The sequence below is a fragment of the Crinia signifera genome, chromosome 1 (assembly GCF_055691185.1).
Source record: "Crinia signifera chromosome 1, ASM5569118v1, whole genome shotgun sequence".
Classification (NCBI taxonomy): Eukaryota; Metazoa; Chordata; class Amphibia; order Anura; family Myobatrachidae; genus Crinia; species Crinia signifera.
Window position 1 is genome coordinate 464,390,406 of NC_139217.1, and position 19,554 is coordinate 464,409,959.

General features: G+C 46.9%; 1 protein-coding gene across 2 annotated transcripts in view; it reads right to left on the reverse strand.

The window, feature by feature from the left end:
• The window catches only part of LOXHD1 (lipoxygenase homology PLAT domains 1), a 188,495-nt gene that overhangs the window by 39,091 nt on the left and 129,850 nt on the right, over nucleotides 1–19,554 (reverse strand). Inside the window, exons 19-28 of one of the 2 annotated variants that reach the window (XM_083155329.1) lie at nucleotides 16,915–17,075; nucleotides 15,952–16,028; nucleotides 15,626–15,822; nucleotides 14,972–15,164; nucleotides 11,132–11,292; nucleotides 8,679–8,991; nucleotides 8,070–8,221; nucleotides 7,030–7,163; nucleotides 6,656–6,804; nucleotides 1,888–1,992 (exon numbers count right to left, since the gene is read on the reverse strand). In XM_083155329.1, coding sequence (XP_083011455.1) covers nucleotides 1,888–1,992; nucleotides 6,656–6,804; nucleotides 7,030–7,163; nucleotides 8,070–8,221; nucleotides 8,679–8,991; nucleotides 11,132–11,292; nucleotides 14,972–15,164; nucleotides 15,626–15,822; nucleotides 15,952–16,028; nucleotides 16,915–17,075 — 1,642 coding nt within the window. Of the gene's footprint in view, nucleotides 1–1,887; nucleotides 1,993–6,655; nucleotides 6,805–7,029; nucleotides 7,164–8,069; nucleotides 8,222–8,678; nucleotides 8,992–11,131; nucleotides 11,293–14,971; nucleotides 15,165–15,625; nucleotides 15,823–15,951; nucleotides 16,029–16,914; nucleotides 17,076–19,554 lie in introns of those variants that run through there. The other variant, XM_083155330.1, reaches the window with a different exon arrangement.

Consider the following 19,554-nt stretch of genomic DNA (forward strand, 5'->3'; position numbering starts at 1 on the left):
ACTTATTGTCTCCTGATGGATTCGTGGTCGGCAGAATCAAGCGTTCAGCAGAATATTGTGTTCCCTGCAGATTCCACCAGCTACTTAAAGCCAATATGATATACTGTACGATATATATTCCCCGCTCCAGACTGCGGGGACTGTGTATATAACAGTATAACATCCGTATGACTATACAATTACATCTGATATATTATGACGCACAACTTCTGTACTGTATTTCATATATTCCTATACTTGATTTATTGTTTCATTGATATATTTTTATGTCAATTTGTTCTTCTCCCATTCATCACCTGTTTGCAGCAGTGTTCTAAGTTACTTTTTATTTCATAAACCGAGCGCTATTTAAGTTGTTCACATGTAACGGTTCTCTGAACAGTGCTGTAAAATATGTGTGCACTATCTACATAACTGGTAATAAATAATGACATTTTAGTACAGGTCGAGTCTTTCGTATCCGGAGTGTTTTTTTTTTAATATTTCGATATTTTTTGTTGTTCCCCCCGCCCCTTTTTTCATACTTACCAAGTAACCCGATTTCCACGGCAGCCTTCAGGATCTTCTTCAGAGTCTTCGACGGTCCCGGGGGATGCCGTGGACGCCGGGGGACCATCGGGGGGACCAGGTAAGTATGTTAAAAAAATATATTCCAAAAACCGGAAAAATCCCTTATCTGAAATTCTCCTGGCCCCGAGCATTTCGGATAAGGGATACTCAACCTGTACAATGGAGGGTACTTGTGTAATATCTGGGCGCCCAATGTGTTTGATTGTATGCCTTAACTTAAGGCATACAGTCAGATGCGACGCGATTTTCGGGAAAATCGCATCGCATCGCATGCAACCAAATCACATGCGATTGACGCGATTTTCCATAGGATTCAATATTAAATGGTCCCTGTTCCTACCCCCACTATCCAAGTGAGCATGGAGTAGATTTTATATAGCGTGGTGAGCGCAGCGAGCCCCACGAGGGGACGCGGATTACTTAAAATGTATTCCGCGTCCCCTAGCAGGGCACGCTGCGCTATATAAAATCAACTCCATGCCCACTTGGATAGTGGTGGTAGGAACAGGGACCATTTAACATTGAATCCAATGGAAAATTGCGTCGATCGCATCGCATGCAACCAAATCGCATGCAATGCAATGGATGCGATTTTTCCGACCCAATCAAAAAAATCGGGCGCCCAGATATTACACAAGTAACCAATGTAGTTTAGTCTTCTTTGTAAGCAAATGTTATATTTTGCTTTGTACTTTCTTTGATGATCTAAAATATCTGCATAAGGGGTTCGTTGAATGAGAGTTGCTGATATTTGGGGGGAGTGGAGGGGACCTGCTAAACATTCCAGTCATTGGCTACATAGTTTGGGGGTGGCAGGGGGGGGGCGGGGGGGGGGGGGGTGCAATTTAGAGGGTAAGAAGAGGTCAGGGACCTCTGTTATAGGATGGAGATTTCCTGGCCTCTGTGACTGAGGATTGCGCGGCACCGTCCGGGGTGCCTGTAGGATGCTGAGGGCAGTAGTCTGCTTCCCAGCATCAAAGGCAACATCCCTAGGCGTGATGTCATTATTTTGGTGAAGGTAGAGGACCCTGTTACAGAACACCTAGCCCATATTGGGTGCAGGAGATCTGTCTGCAATTAACATGTCTCCTTGACGTCATACGGAGTAACTCCGCCTACTACCGATGACACGCCCACCAGACAGATCTCTACCATGTATGCAGCCAATCAGATGGAGAGAAACGGCCAGGACCCATCCAGCTGGGAAATGTGCATACAGCGAATACAAAGCTACAATAAATATATATATTTTACACACACACACACACACACACACACACACACACACACACAGTTGTTAATGTTGCTGAATCATACCAGTGTCGTCTTTCTCCCCGTACAGAATTATAAATACATTGGCATCTGTCCCAGAATTCTTCTTGTCTCCGGTCTTCACTCTCACCGTGTACGTGGTTGATTTGGCTGTAAAACAGAATACGTGACATAATAATGGGATTGTATATTGCGGCTGTTGTTACTTATTACCAAGTCAGAGGTGCCCGCGGGTAATGCGCGGCTGCCAGTTCTCATGGATTCGCAATTACCAATGTAAGCATTCCCCCTGTGCCCTGTCATGTGACGGGCTCTGCAAACCCCATGCCGCCCACTCTGAGCATTGCTCAGGTGCACTGGGGATCTGAATACTCCACCATCAATGCACCATCGGCCGCTACATGGACTCCTCGAGTAGCCCCCGCCTGGTGCTCCCTTGTGGCTTTATTATTTATTTATTGTGGCTGCGGTGATGCAAAAGGGATTGCAGCCGTATACCGAAACACACTCATGACACTCCCAACAACATGCCCAAAAGATGCCAATGACACTCCTATAGTATGCCCATGACACTAACAAAACACGCCCATGACACTCCCAAAACACGCCCATGGCACTCCCATAACACACCCATGGCACTCCCATGACACGACCATGCCACTCCCATAACACACCCATGGTACTCCCATAACACACCCATGGCACTCCTATAACACACCCATGGTACTCACATAACACACCCATGACACACCCATGGCACTCTCATAACACGCCCATGACACAACCATGCCACGCCCATGACACTCCCATAACACACCCATGGTACTCACATAACACACCCATGACACACCCATGGCACTCCCATAACACACCCATGGCACTCCCATAACACACTCATGACAATCCAAACAACATGCCCAAAAGATGCCAATGACACTCCTATAGTATGCCCATGACACTAACATAACACGGCCATGCCACTCCCAAAACACACCCATGGCACTCCCATAACACGCCCATGACACTAACATAACACGGCCATGCCACTCCCAAAACACATCCATGGCACTCCCATAACACACCCATGGCACTCCCATAACACACCCATGACACACCCATGGCACTCCCATAACACACTCATGACACTCCCAACAACATGCCCAAAAGATGCCAATGACACTCCTATAGTATGCCCATGACACTAACATAACACGGCCATGCCACTCCCAAAACACACCCATGGCACTCCCATAACACGCCCATGACACGACCATGCCACTCCCATAACACACCCATGGTACTCACATAACACACCCATGACACACCCATGGCACTCCCATGACACACCCATGGCACTCCCATAACACACCCATGGCACCCCCATAACACACCCATGGCACTCCCATAACACACCCGTGGCACTCCCATAACACACCCGTGGCACTCCCATAACACACCCTTGGCACTCCCATAACACACCCATGGCCCTCCCATAACACACCCATGGCACTCCCATAACACACCCATGGCACTCCCATAACACACCCATGGCCCACCCATAACACACCCATGGCCCTCCCATAACACACCCATGGCCCTCCCACAACACACCCATGGCCCTCCCATAACACACCCATGGCCCTCCCATAACACACCCATGGCCCTCCCATAACACACCCATGGCCCTCCCATAACACACCCATGGCACTCCCATAACACACCCAAGGCACTCCCATAACACACCCATGGCACTCCCATAACACACCCATGACACTCCCATAACACACCCATGGCACTCCCATAACACACCCATGGCACTCCCATAACACGCCCATAGCACTCCCATAACCACACCCTTGGTACTCCCATAACACACCCATGACACTCCCATAACACACCCATGGCCCTCCCATGACACACCCATAACACGCCCATGAAACTCCTATAACACACCCATGGCACTCCCATAACACACCCATGGTACTCCCATAACACACCCTTAACACGCCCATGACACTCCCTTAACACACCCATGACATCTCTTTTTGAAAAGACGTTAGGTGACCTTCCAGTCTCCGCCCTGTACCACACATGGATGGCAGTCTCATAGTGATGTTGTGTGTAATTCCATACACTGTCGCACACCTTAGGTCACACATGCAGGCTTCCTAGACTTTTCACGTTGCGACTGCACAAACATGGGTGCTGCGTCCACCTCTGAATCAGCTCCCTAGTTACACCATGTGCTTAGTATATGGTGATCTAAATCCTGCATGATGCATTCTGGGAAATAATGCTGCGAGTACAGAGGATGGGGCTCATTCAAACTACATTTTTGGGGGGGAGCCTCTATATGGGGCTTCTTATAGGATGAGGGTGCCATGCGTAGCCTCCGAGAAGGCCACCGGCCTCATGTCGATGCATGCACCGTGTAGACCCTGAGGGGGAGTCTACGCGCATATCTCTGGGAAATGGGCAGAACCGGGCGTGCGAGTACGGGCATACTGTAGGTAGACGCGGCACATGTACTCTTAGCACAAATGACACTGAGTGAGCTGGACGTGTCTCACTGCACATATGTATGTAAATGTGGTTCTATTCCTTGTGTGCTTCTTTTCCTACTTAAGTTCCGGGTCCAGGTGACGTAGTAGAAGAGAGGCAAGAAAGTGGTTTGGGCCGTCAGGAGCAGGAGTTGGCCCCTAATTGGGCAGAGCGCACCAACCAACACGCCTCAGTTCTGTTGCACGGGATCATTTATAATAATGACACGGGCCGTGATCGCGTATTCCTTGTATATTTTATGACACCCATGAGACGCTGCGCTCCAGCCACATGTGACCGCCATTATTCCAGACGGCCTTACCAGTATTACCGCACTAAGGTAACAGAGAGAGAAGCTGCAGAGATAATGACTTTGTGTAATGTATAAACCACCCAGTAACTCCCCCTGGAGCTGTATACAGAGAGCAGATGGGGCTGTATACCGTATGTTGGGGGAATAAATTGGAGGCGGGGAGGAAACGGCTGCTGGAATTCTGGTTGTAACTGAAATATACCGAATTCCAGGAATGAGACGTGAATCACAGCCTGAGTCAGGATCGCAGCAGTCGCAGGCAACACAGTGACGGTATAATGTATTTTTAAACCCCAGAATGTAACATGGCAGTTAGGAGCTGGCTGGTTGCTACTTCATTTCCATCTACTTTATCTCTCTCCAATGAATAATAGACCCCTTAGCAGCTGAAAGACACATGGAATAAGCGGTATCCGGTCCGTACAGTAGGTCAACAGTCAATCGGTCGACACTATATGGTCAACATGTTCAAGGACAGCTCAGGCGGATTCAGTACTGAATCCCAGCGTTCAGAATCCCGACGCCGGAATCCCGACAGCCGAAATGCCGACAAGGGGGGGACGTGGATCACCCCCCCTTGCGGGCTCGCTGCGCTCGCCACGCAGCGGGCCCGGTGCCTCGCTACGCTCGGCACACTAATTTATTCTCCCTCCAGGGGTGTCGTGGACACCCACGGAGGGAGAATGTGTCGGGATTTCGGCGGTCGGGATTTCGGCGGTCGGGATTCCGGCGTCGGGATTCTGAACGCCGGGATCCCGACCGCCGGGATTTTAACTGCATCCCGCTCAGGCAATAGGTCGACATGGCAATTGTGGAGACAGCAAAAGATCGACATTGTCTTTTTAAAAAATCCTTTGCTAACTTTGGGGTTTATTCTAGTTCATTCTTTCTGACAAAATCCTTCTTAGATGGACAAAACCATGTGCACTGCAGGGGGGCAGATGTAACATGTGCAGAGAGAATTAGATTTGGGTGAGTTAGGGAAAATACTGACTGCATGATTTTACACTTCAATATAGATCTCACTTTGAAGAAAATCCACACCCAAATCTAATTCTCTCTGCACAAGTTACATCTGCCCCACCTGCAGTGCACATGGTTTTGTCCATCTAAGAAGGATTTTGTCAGAAAGAATGGACTAGAATAACCCCCTTTATCATTCACGTGGACTCCGACTGGGAACGGTAAAGTGCGCCCTTTTCTGAGTCCCGCGTTGGGCGTGGCAGCAAAAAAATCACAGCCAAAATGGCCACCATGCATGCGCAGTAGTGAAATTAGTCTCCAGAACATGACAGGCACCATTTTTTTTAGAAGACCTGCACACGCGGTCTCTGCTGTACAGAGGGTGCAAGAAGTCTGAGTACTCAGCGTTAAATAGCATAAGGGCAAATTTTATGAATGACTTACTGTATTTCTATGATGCCGTTGCCCGAGCTCGCCATACACCAAATTAAAGCTCTCAGCCCCTAATTGTGCAGAATTAAATTGGCATTGTAATCGGACGCTTCGCTTCGGAGCTATATGGCAAAACATCTGCCAGCCAATCACAATGTATCACCATTGTGCTCTGGAAAATGATAAAGTTGGTGAAGTCTCTTGGAACATGTGACCTGCTGAGTGGTCTGGAAACTGTGACAGTTTTGTGCAGCCACCCACTAAGCAGGGATACTACAGGGTATCAACTACTAAGGGGGTGAAAAGAGGTAAAATGTTCCACCCAGCAAACCTTTGCCCGGTTTTAGGGCCAGATGCACTAAGCTTCAAAGGTGATAAAATGGAGAGAGATAAACAGCCAGCCAATCAGCTCCTACCTGCCATGTCACAGACTGTGTTTGAAGACTGTCAGTCAGGAGTTGATTGGTTGGTTGTATATCGCTCTCCATTTTATCGCCTTTGAAGCTAAGTGCATCTGGCCATCAGACTTGTTCTCCACAGGTCATGAGGCAGGAGGACACAAACCTTTCTGCTCCAAGCCCAACGTTGCCAGCGATTGCTCTTCACCATCTTCTTCCTTCTTCATAAACGCTTCGTTAACCGGTACCAGCTGGCGAGAAATCTGACCATCATCTTCATCCGCCGCCAGCCATCTTTGGCATGGGAAAAAGTATCTGTAGGGTGTTAATAAACACACATGAGGAGTCTTGTCTATCATCACAAATATATAATAATATAATGCAATAATAAATGGTTCATAAAATCTAACGGGATGAACACTAAAACTATCCCAGCTGTATATGCTTCTGTGCACAACTGTCTGTGCCGATGATTTATAAGACGGCGCTGAATGTTTTCCTTCTTGTCAACAGTTCCTATAATCTGCATAAAATACTTACTTGGTATCATCCTTCTCATCTACGATCTCCACCCGGTCCAGGAACCAAGCGGCGTTCGCCCCCGAGTTATCGTGGCGGATTCTCAACTTCTTCAGTTCTCCCATATCCACGGCGCTTATGGTAAATACATCCTCCTATAGTATAAGAAGGATCAATTAGGGGCGTACCGGCTCCGTATGTAAGAGGAATGCCAATACCGGATACATGAACCAATAGAAATCAAGCTGAATGGTGAACCAACCCCTCAGTGTCCCATTCAGGATCCGGCTGATAGGTCTACAATATCTACGTTGACAGTCAACGTGCTCATTTCATGTGCTAACCTTTTCCATATAAAACTTTGCTTGTGTCAATCCTTTGTCAATGTCGACTTTTTGCATGCCGTCCTTTGTCAATGACAACTTGTCCATTATTGCGTCGACCTATTTAACGTAACCCTAGACAATGCCCATCCTATGATACCTGTTCATGATTCCAAGGTGGAGGCAAATGCCGCCGCACAGCGTCTGAGCGCAAATATGCCCCATACAAAATGGCTGCGCCTAACAGCAGACCGTTTTAAGGATGCTAGAAGAGGCCGCCGCCTCCTCTAGCATCCTCCAAAAATGTCTGCTGTGAGGGGGCGGACATTTTGTAAGGGGCATTTTTCATTAATCCTAAGGGGCTGTGACCAGAAAGCATGAGTCTGAACACTATGCGACTTGTCCGAGGGAAGACGCTACATACGATGCCCCTTGACACATACGATATATCATATGCGGTCTATCGTATGCTATCCTGTACCCCGCTGCCATGAGGGGGGAGTGAGTCACAGGTCGGACGTGCATCAGATCGAATCGATCAGATTTGACAACTTTATAATTTGGCCACTTTTCACCCAATTTCTTGCCCGATCCGTCAGAATCAGGTGAAAAGAGGCCAAATTGGACAAGTGTATGGGGCCTGTACATGCGGCATTAAGGGGTGCGCACCTAATTGGACCAAGCCCCATGAATATAATATGGCGCCTGTTTGTCTTGTGGGTAAGAGGGATACAGTACCTGCGCCTTCTCAAATTTATTCAGGTGGTTGGACTTTTTGAGCTGGCGTTCTCCGGTGTCTCCGATCTCTCCATAGATGGTGATAAAGACATTGGCATCGGTGCCTGCTCCCCAAACAGTTCCCGTAAACACATGGACCTCGTATGTGTTCTCTGGGAGAAGGGAATACGTAACGATATATAACACAGTAGTAATTACAGGTCCTTTAGAAAAATAGTCAACAAACAAACGCAGGTTTTTTGGTGTGTGTTATAGCTCACAGACAATTTCCAAGTTGACAGCTATTATGTCGACACAAGCAAAAAGATCGACAAATAGAAGGATGACCCATGAGAAGGTCAACATGCATTTTTAAAAAAAAAATTGGCGTCAATGTCAACAAATGAGTTTGTGGACCCGCTATCGGACACCACACGAACGGTCAAGTATGAAAACGGTTTTAAAAACCTGGAAAAAATCACGAAAAACTCATGTCAACTGTTTTACGTGTCAACCTTTTCCATGTCAAGCTCTTGCTTGTGTCAAACCTTGCGGATGTTGACATTTTTATCAGCTACCTGTGTACCATTTTTTTTTTTGGGGGGGGGGGGGGTCTTTACTTTTCTATACCTTCCAGTCCGGATGACTCCAGAGGAAGAAGTTCCACCACCAGCTCTCCGTCACCCTCACCGCGCGCCAGCCACCTTTTGCATTCAAACTTGTAGGATTCCACCACTTCCATTGGCTGCAGCACTTCCTCTTCCTTGGCGGCCTTCTTCTTCTTGTTCGTCTTCTTCTTCTTGTCCGCGGGCTCTGACACTGGCCGCATCTGCACCCCTACCCGTTTGATCTCAACCGACTCCAAATACCAACCGTCGCCAAAACCTTTCCCGTCGTGGCCAATGCGCAGCTTCAGGAGTTTGCCAACATCAGCTGCTTCTATCTGCAAGCAGGGCAATTCCAGTTACAGGACGGAAATAATAAAAAGCATCAAATGTAAATAATCTGCATAACAAATACAGTTAAAGCTTAACATAATAATAGTAACTGAAACAACATAATAAGAAAATCAGGCTGCATTTTGCTTGTGTTTCCAAATAGTTATCCTGGGGAGATGCAGTGCCTACTATTGGCCAGTACATGTCACTGTTGAGCACTAAAGGCATTTGGCAAATAGTGGTACTTGTTTCCTAGCACGGCCACAACGATTTAGATCGTTGTGGTCGTAAGATAAAAAATCGGATCGATCGCATCGCATGCGATTTGGTCGCATACGATGCGACCGATCCGACCGACCGATTTTTCACCCGATTTTTTTTTTTTTCACAAGATTTGTTTCAATTGCCCCCCCAAATGTTACTAAGTGGGCTAGACCCCACGATAGACGTCAACCCGAAGCGTGGCGAGCGCAGCGAGCCCGCGAGGGGCGGCGGTGCGCGTCCTCCGACCTTTTCATTCCCCTACTATCCACTAGGGCGTGGAGTGAGAATAGAATAGTGTGGCGAGCGCAGCGAGCCACCGAGCCCGAAGCGTGGCGAGCGCAGCGAGCCCCGCGAGGGGACGCGTCTAACTTCACAGGTATACGCGTCCCCTCGCGGGGCTCGCTGCGCTCGCCTCGCTGCGCTCGCCACACTATTATATTCTCACTCCACGCCCTAGTGGATAGTAGGGGAATGAAAAGGTCGGAGGACGCGCACCGCCGCCCCTCGCGGGCTCGCTGCGCTCGCCACGCTTCGGGTTGACGTCTATCGTGGGGTCATGGCGGGCACATAAAAAATGTGAAATGGGTCATATTGGGCCATTTCACCTTTTTTATCATTTTACCCTATGTGAGATGGACTTAATCAAGTCCATCTCATCTTGTGCCATTATAATGGCACAAGACCGACGCGATCCTCCCGATTTCAATGTTAAAAGTTTTTTTAACATTGAAGTCTATGGAAAAATCGGGTCAATCGGTCGGTCGCATCGCGGCCGATTTTAATTGGTCGCGACCGACCGATTGACCCGATTTCTGTCAATCAAAGTGAAAAAATTGTAAAAAATCGGCCACATCGTGAGGATCGTGTCCCTTAATTAAGAGCCACGATCACTCACGATTGTGGCCGTTCTAGGAAACAAGTACCCAAATAGTTTGTCCATATACTGTACTTTAGTAGCAGCAGCAGGGACATCTGCAGGCTATTAAAAGGATTTCCCAAAACTGAAATATTCAGAAAAACTAGGTTTTCAGAATATATCTTTTTTTTTATTTGTTTTTTCCCCCCTGCGCCTTTATTTATACTTACCTCGTTCCCCGATGTCCACGGCAGCCATCAGACTCCTCCTCTTCAGCGGCATCGCCGGTTCCAAGGATGCTTTGCGCGGATGCAACTGCGCAATGCATCCTTAGGACCGTGGCTGCCACTGAAGAGGAATCCGATGGGCGCCGTGGATGCCAGGGAACACTGTGGACTTCGGGGGACTGTTAGAGGACGACCAGGGGAGTAAGTTTAAAAAATATATTCGGAAATCTGGAATAATCCCTTATCCAAAATGCTTATGGTCCCGAGTATTTCGGATAAGGGATACTCAACCTGTATATGTTGCAAAACAAATGTTTTAAGCCATGAAAAATAAATCTATAACATTTCTCTTTGTAAGACTGTTCCAAAGCTATCAAAGAATACATTAAAGTACTACAAGGCACAATGGAGGCGGATAATTTATGGGCTGAGAATGGGGACTATGAATTCAATAGTCATCAGCAACTCATGAATATTAGTCAGGGCTCATTAGCATATTGGTCAGGCAATCAGTCAGTCTGGGTCCTAGCACAGATATAGGTGGCACCCAATGTGTGCAACAGGTAACAGAACCACCTTAATGTACTACTTACCCAGGGGTATTGGGGTGTGGATCTAAGGGTCAACAGTCAATAAGTCGACATGAGCTAGGTGGGCCTAGGACGACATGCACTACTTTTTAATTTTGGAGTGCGTGGCAGCCCCACCTCTGGACCCTCCCCTGAGTATGATCCAATCATTGGGAAGCGATTCCTCGGGTATATTCTGGATTATTCTAGGAGTAATCTGGAGACCAACCTTAAATATGTCAACAGCTCCTCTCTCGAAGTCATTTGATCGGCTGCGTAGGAAGGCCTCCTCCGTCTTCCCGCGGTCCCCGTAGAGCTGCATAAAGACATTGGCGTTGGTACCTGCTCCGCGCACATTCCCGGTCGTTACATTAACCTCATAATTAATAACTGCAGAGAAAACAGAACAGGTTCCGAGTTCTAGACCACACTGGAAACATCACATGTGTTTTACAATTCCCAACCGGGTGAAGACGATGGGAGCTGTAGTTCTGCGGCGTCCTCCCAGCCACAAAGGTGAAGTGGTAAATCACTTCGCAGTAGAAGGCATTACCGGCCGTACCTGTTCACGCGTGCGCAAGAACCCAAATGAGCGGAGTCCGAAAGCCACAAGGCGTCATACTCTCTATAAAGGTAGCCGGATGACGGGTCAAAATATTGACCATATGGATAATATGCTTTAAATCGACAGTTACAAAAGGGCCACGAATGAAAATTCGGTACTTATGTAATATCTGGGCTCCCGTTTTTTCTTATGACACCGCGTACCCTTGCGGGGCTTGCTACGCTCGCCACGCTTCGGGCACGGTGGCTCGCTGCGCTCGCCACACTATATAAAATCGACTCCATGCGTAATTGGATAGTAGGGGTATGAAAAAATGGGGTGCATTTAACATGGGAGCCCAGATAATACATAAGTACCGAAAATTCAACATGAATTAACGTCGACAGTTTCAAAGAGTCAACATGATTTTATACAAAAATGGTCGAAACAAGTTTTTTTAGTTTTTTTTTGGTTTCTTTTACATGTTTTCCCAACCATTGCTTGATTGACTGTCCACATGGACTAGGCTTGGGAATAGTAACCTTGCCCATAGCGTGGTGTGCGAGGCCACGAGGGTACACGTTTACACTGACAGTACATCAATGCATACAAAATGACACCCAAAAAAACTAGAAAAAAAACCCCTTAAAACAAGTCAACATTTTCTGAGCCGACCTTTTGACCCTGTCCTAATGCATGCCAACTGTATACCTAGATACTGTAGTTCTTCCATTCCACTAGGGATGGCCATCGTCCATCGATGATTAGAAATCATCGATGGTTTGTGTCAGATGTCGAAAAGGTTTGCCATCGATGGTGGAGAACCAGATGGTTTCCCACCATTGATGTCAAGCTTAAACGAATAGTTTTGTTTTTGCTTTTCCCCAAAGGTGCTGGGTCACGGAGCATAGCTCTGCCCCCCGGCACCCACAAAGCCCCGCCCCTGCATTTTTATTGGCCCGCAAGCTGAAATGTGCAAAAAGTCTCCCAATTCAGCGCTCAAATAGGACTTTATGCACAAAACAGCATGAAGAAAAATCAATTGATTATCGCCCCATAATCTCTCATTGCTTTAGACTGGAAATTGCGATATATCAATTGAATAAGTGTCTATTTACTAAGCTTTGGGCAGAGATAAAGTAGACAGAGATAAAGTACCAGCGGTGCAGCTCCTAAATGGCATTTTTCAAATACAGTCTGTGGCATTCAAGTTAGGAGCTGATTGGCTTGTACTTTATCACCATCTATGGCTTAGTAAATAGACCCCTCAGTTTTGCTAAATATCCCCCATAGTACATTCTCTGGGGAAGGCGTTATACATTGAATGAAAGATGAGAAAACTAGCAAAGATTCTCTTATCTGTATAATCATCCCTGACAGTTGTGGGGGCTTCAGGAGGGATGCAGTCATAATCCCGACGGTCAAAATCCGGAATGGGTCATAATCCCGACAAGGTCAAAATCCCGACATGTAAAATACTGACAAGGACAAAATCCCGATATTTAAAATACCGACAAGGACAAAATCCCGATATATAAAATCCCGACAAGGTCAAAATACCGACATTTAGAATGTACAAGTGAAACAGTCAACATGACTTCGGGTCGACAGGTCGCGAGGGCGACATGGGTTTTTTCACATTTTTTTGACCCGACATGTACCGACAGGCGGTATTTCATGCCCTACCATCCACTAGGGCGTGGTGGGAGAATAAAATAGTGTGCCCGTGTTAGTATTTTAAATGTCGGGATTTTGACCTTGTCTGGATTTTGTCCTTGTCGGATTTTGTCCTTGTCGGTATTATGACCCATTCAGGATTTTGACCCTGTCAGGATTTTCACCGTCGGGTTTTCATACCGAATCCCTTCAGGAATATGGCAGCCGATGACACGAAAAGACTACTTCTCAGGTTGCTAGCTATGAAGAAATATGAAAACCCTTTCTTTGCTTCTTCAGCTAAAATGACAGGGAAATGTATATACGTGCGTCTATATACGCAGGCTCCTAATTCATTCAGAGAAGAGCATGCTGCTATATATACAGTAATTACAGACACAGATACTATAATCTATGGCCGCTCACATCTTCAGGGTAATAGTATGTACCAGTCAGCGGTTTCCCCCTCACATATAATATAATAATACACTGCACCTGTACTAGGCAGTGACGTGCATTATTAATGAGGCCCTGGGCGCGGGCCTCAGGCACAGTTTGGGTACAGAAAGGAAGCGCATTCTCTGATGACCCGTAAGATGATCTCAAGTCACCAGAGGATCTCCCGAGAGGTAACCCAATAATACCCGGACCAGTGCCTCCATTATACAGGGCTCCGTGATATGACGCGGGATAGAGATGTTTGCTAGCAAAAACCTCCCCACCTCAGCCTACAGGGAGATTGAGCAAACCTTCTACAGGGTTCAAGTGAAGGTTTTGCCCATAGCAACCAGAGAGGAAGCGAAGGAGTTACCCATAGCAACCAGATTCTAGGGGGTAAATTTCCTAGTGGGTAAATTTCCTAAACATCCCTTTGAAGATGGGATGTTGCCCATAGCAACCAATTTAGATTCTATTATCTTCTAGAAGGTGCTAAATATATAAGAAGTATTATTATTATTGGTTGCTATGGGCAACATCCAAACGTCAAAAGAACTCCAATCATAGTAAGTAAACCCCATAGAGTTTGACATAGGGAGGGCCATCGACCATCGACGAGACAAAATCATTGATGGTTTATGGCAGATGTCGAATATTTTTCCCATCGATGGCGGAGAACCAGATGGTTTCCCTCAATCGAGGGCACAGGAAAACCAATGTTTTTTTTTTCCTCAAGGTGCCAGGACACAGAACATATCTCCGCCCCCCAAAATCTCATAAGCCCTGCCCCCACATTCTCATTGACCCATGAGTCAGTCAGTCAAACTATGGATGGTCATTTATCACATAGTTTGTTACTATCAATGGCTGGTTGCAGTATCGCCATGGCGACTGCACCGATGGCAACTGTATTATTTGGCCCCACCCCCTATGCACATACAAACAAGTGCTGGCAGTTTATCCATGAGGGGGTAGGGCCTAATGATACCATTAATCTAGCCCAACCCCTATTGCCACCCACCTGCTTCTCCTCTCCGGGAATCTCCCTGTAGGTAAGTACGGGTTAAGGATTTGGTTAGGGTTAGCTTATTAGGGGCAGGGTTCAGATTAAGAGTAAGAGTTGGGGGTGTTAGTTTTAATGTAGTAGGATTCAATGACTATATTGACAGTCAATAGGTCACCATATGATTGATGAAATACTCATCTCGGCCTTTTCACGTGTCTTATCTTTTTACTGTAGACCTGTAACTGTATATCATGTTAATCTTTTGGCAATGTTGACCGTTGCCTCTCGACCTTTTGGTGTTGACCTTTTGACGGTCAACCTAAAAACTGCCAATCCTTGGATCCACACCTGATTCATTAGGACTGTGTTGGGTATTTGGATTAAGGGTGGGGGGCAGGGTAATTAGGACACGTCATCGCACTTACGCTTTTCAATGTCGATGACCTCGCTGGCGTACACCTCCACCTCCACTTTGCCGTCACACTCATCCTTGCACAGCCAACGGTTGCACGGGAACATGTACTGCTTGCCGTGTGCCGGCACCTGAACCACCACGTTGGCTAGGAACCACCCGGCACGGATCCCCACGTTGTCATGGCCGATAAGGAGCTTGTTGATCTAGTGGGAATAAATACAAGGTAGCATGAGCTCATCCCTCACATAAACAATGCAAAGACGGGAAAGGCGATTGATGCGACCTATTTATATATTAATATGAGGACATCTTTTCATCCACCTGCTGTTTACAATGCTTCACCAATGTGCTCTGGAAAATGTGACAGTTGGTGAACTGGGGAATTTTTTAAAATCCGACTCCTATGGGGATAAAAAAAGGAGTCAAATGTTCCGCCGAGCAAACTTTTGCCTGGGTTGAAGCCGGACACATCAACCGTTACCGGACACATCAACCGTTATCTATTATTACAAAAGTAATGGATTTGGATTTTCATACTTTTGTACCAAAAACAAAAATGGGGTAAAAACCCTGTTTTCTGTGTTTTCACCGCATTTTCCAATCCACTGCCGGCGGGGTTTCGATGCGGGTGGTTACACCAGCTCTAGCTATACGTGTCTCTCACCTTCCCGATGTCTATGGTGTTTATAGTGAAGTTGTCAACCCGCCCCCTCTCGAAGTTGTCGCCCAGGTCGTTGTCGGAGACCAGCAGGAACTGTTTGTTGGTGTCGCCCTTCTCGCCGTACAGCTTGACGAAGACTCTGGAATCGGAGCTGGCGCCACTTACATCACCGGTCTTAATCTGGAAATGATAACTGATACCTGTCGGGGCAGAGGGGATGTTACATAAGCACTGAGAGCAGCCCATCCCAGAAGGCGCCAAGTCTGGGTATCAGCGCTGGGACAAGTGCTTATACCCCCCACCCCCTTCCCGCGTCCGCACAAACTCACTTCTCAGGTTCTGGGAGTCCCCGATGGGAACCAGCTCCCGGATGATGTGTCCGTCGTCCTCATTCCTATCGAACCACCTGGTCAGTAGGCAGACGACAAAGCGATTATACCACCATCATCCTGGGCAGCGCTCCGCTTCAAAAGAACTGCCATCTAAGTAAGAGGGAGTAACAACCAACCAGCCCAAAACAGCCTTTGGAGACTATTGACTGGTACTTTACCTCTGTCCACTTTATCACTCTCCAAGCTATGGGGTGATTCAGGTTGTTTTGCAAAAGCAAACTCCGTCTTTAATGGACAAAACCATGCTGCTCTGCAGGGGGGCAGATGTAACATGTGCAGAGAGAGAGTTACAGTAGATTTGGGTGGGGTGTGTTCAAACTGAAATCTAAATTGCAGTGTAAGAATAAAGCAGCCAGTATTTACCCTGCACAGAAACAAAATAACTCACTCAAATCTAACTCTGCACATGTTACATCTGCCCCAGCTGCAGTGCAGCACGGTTTTGTCCATTTAAGAAGGAATTTGCTTTTGCAAACCAACCTGAATGACCCCCCTTAGTACATACTAGTGTGCGACCGCTACCGTTTGTAGTCTGTGTAAGCCTCTTGTCTCATGACATTTGGGCAATGAGCTGAGTACATTCTTTGCTGATACCCACAATGAGCGAGTGAAGACTCAATACAGCCATCCCTTAACTTAAAATAAAGATTCATCTTGGTGCACTATTATTCGTAACCCACGTGCAAGTGTGTGCAATAGTGCAAAGACAGGTAAATGGATACCACATCACAGAACAGGTTCAGTGTTCCATAGGGGAACATCTGTAAGCGTGAATAGCATCTACATAAATAATTTGCTTTTATATTGGTCACATAAAGCCAAGGTGACATCACAGCCCGGCGATTCCACATGTATTGGTCACATGACCTGTATATGACCACGTTCTAAGGTTCCACTCACCTGTTGCAGGGAAACTCCACAGCCTCGGTCTCCGGCTTCCCCTCTTCTCTCACTACCACCTTGTCCAGATACCAGCCGCAGCCCCCTCCCTTCCCGTCGTGCCCGATGCGGACCCTCCTCACTTGCTTCAGATCCACAGCTTCAATGATAAACTCGTCAGCCTGTGGAGAGCAGAGGAGCATCAGTACGCCATTATTACACACTTATACAGGTAAGTACGGCCTAGAGCAGGCATGTCCAAACTGCGGCCCTCCAGATGTTATAAAACTACACATCCCAGCATGCCTTGCCACAGTTTTGCTATTAGGGAATGCTAAAACGATTGCAAGGCATGCTGGGATGTGTAGTTTCACAACAGCTGGAGGGCCGCAGTTTGGACATGCCTGGCCTAGAGGCATCATTATAATGTAATGTAGCCTGACAGCATAACCACAGGCATGGTGACGGCCATACCGGAGATTGACGTATATTATATCTTATATCTGTTCACGTCTCCATAGTAGCTGCCCGTTAGGATATACACCGGATCATGCACTTAGGGTTCTAAACCCCCGGCAGCGAGTTACACACTGGCAGCACCGTTCTCTGCAGGGAGGGAGGGGCCAGGGCGGGGGGGAGGGGCACACACTGGGCCAGAGCAGAGGAACGCCTAGTGATTTATGGTCATAACCTGGTAGCGCAAGGAGGAGGGGCGGGCGGCTGACATCACATGACATCAGGGCCCGCCCCCTCTTCGGCGGTCACTGACGCAAATAGAAGTCAGTTTAGACTCATTTACGAAGGCAGGAGAAATCTGACCAGCAAATGATTTCTCTCCCCTTCGACTGCATGCGAGGGGATGTTCGGCTGGGCGGCGGGCGGTACTGAATCAGGCCCTTTATCACTCTCCATTTTAGTTCTCTCTAAGCATCCCCCACTAATTATCCCACAATGCCCTGACAGATTGAAAGAGTATCCGGATGTCTGAGAGACAATGTCTAGCTTGTCAATAGGTCGACACCATTTGGTCAACATACATTTTTTACTATTTGGCCATGCTGAAACTGTCGCAGGGCATGCTGGGATATGTAGTTCAGCAACAGCTGGAGGACCAAAAGATTCCCCATCAATGTTCTAGAAGGTGCTAAATAAATAAGAAGTAGGTTCTGATTGGTTGCCTATAGCAACATTCCATCTTCATTGATGTGTCACGTTATCGTCAAGGGATGTTCATTATATTTGAACTGAATAAGAATATGATCCGGGACTTATGTAATATCTGGGCTCCCGTTCTTCTTATGAGACCGCGTCCCCTCGCCACGCTTCGGGCACTCGCCACACTGTATAAAATCAACTCCATGCGTAGTTGGATAGTAGGGGTATGAAAAAATGGGGTGCATTTAACATGGGAGCCCAGATAATACATAAGTACCTATGATCCCGTTACTGGCTGATCATCTGAATATTTAATGAATTGGGATTTTTTTATGAAATAGATTTAATTCAATAATAAGGCCAATTATCTATTGCAGGGATATAGAGACTTTCCCTGTTACCATTTACAAGAACGATGTATTGGAAACTGAACGATCAGGAGTGGAGGTGATTTACTAAAGTGCAGCAGATTCCGTTACAGTGTCTTATATAGCGCAGCAGATTCCGTTACAGCGTCTTATATAGCGCAGCAGTTTCCATTACAGCGTCTTATATAGAGCAGCAGATTCCGTTACAGCGTCTTATATATCGCAGCAGATTCTGTTACAGTGTCTTATATAGCGCAGCAGATTCCGTTACAGCGTCTTATATAGCGCAGCAGATTCCGTTACAGCGTCTTATATAGCGCAGCAGATTCTGTTACAGTGTCTTATATAGCGCAGCAGATTCTGTTACAGTGTCTTATATAGCGCAGCAGATTCTGTTACAGTGTCTTATATAGCGCAGCAGATTCCGTTACAGGTTCTTATATAGTGCAGCAGATTCCGTTACAGCGTCTTATATAGCGCAGCAGATTCCGTTACAGCGTCTTATATAGCGCAGCAGATTCCGTTACAGCATCGTATATAGCGCAGCAGATTCCGTTACAGTGTCTTATATAGCGCAGCAGATTCCATTACAGTGTGTTATATAGTGCAGCAGATTCCGTTACAGCGTCTTATATAGCGCAGCAGATTCCGTTACAGTGTCTTATATAGCGCAGCAGATTCCGTTACAGTGTCTTATATAGCGCAGCAGATTCCGTTACAGCGTCTTATATAGCGCAGCAGATTCCGTTACAGCATCTTATATAGCGCAGCAGAATCCGTTACAGTGTCTTATATAGCGCAGCAGATTCCGTTACAGTGTCTTATATAGTGCAGCAGATTCCGTTACAGGTTCTTATATAGTGCAGCAGATTCCGTTACAGTGTCTTATATAGCGCAGCAGATTCCGTTACAGTGTCTTATATAGCGCAGCAGATTCCGTTACAGCGTCTTATATAGCGCAGCAGATTCCGTTACAGCATCTTATATAGCGCAGCAGATTCCGTTACAGTGTCTTATATAGCGCAGCAGATTCCGTTACAGTGTGTTATATAGTGCAGCAGATTCCGTTACAGCGTCTTATATAGCGCAGCAGATTCCGTTACAGTGTCTTATATAGCGCAGCAGATTCCGTTACAGT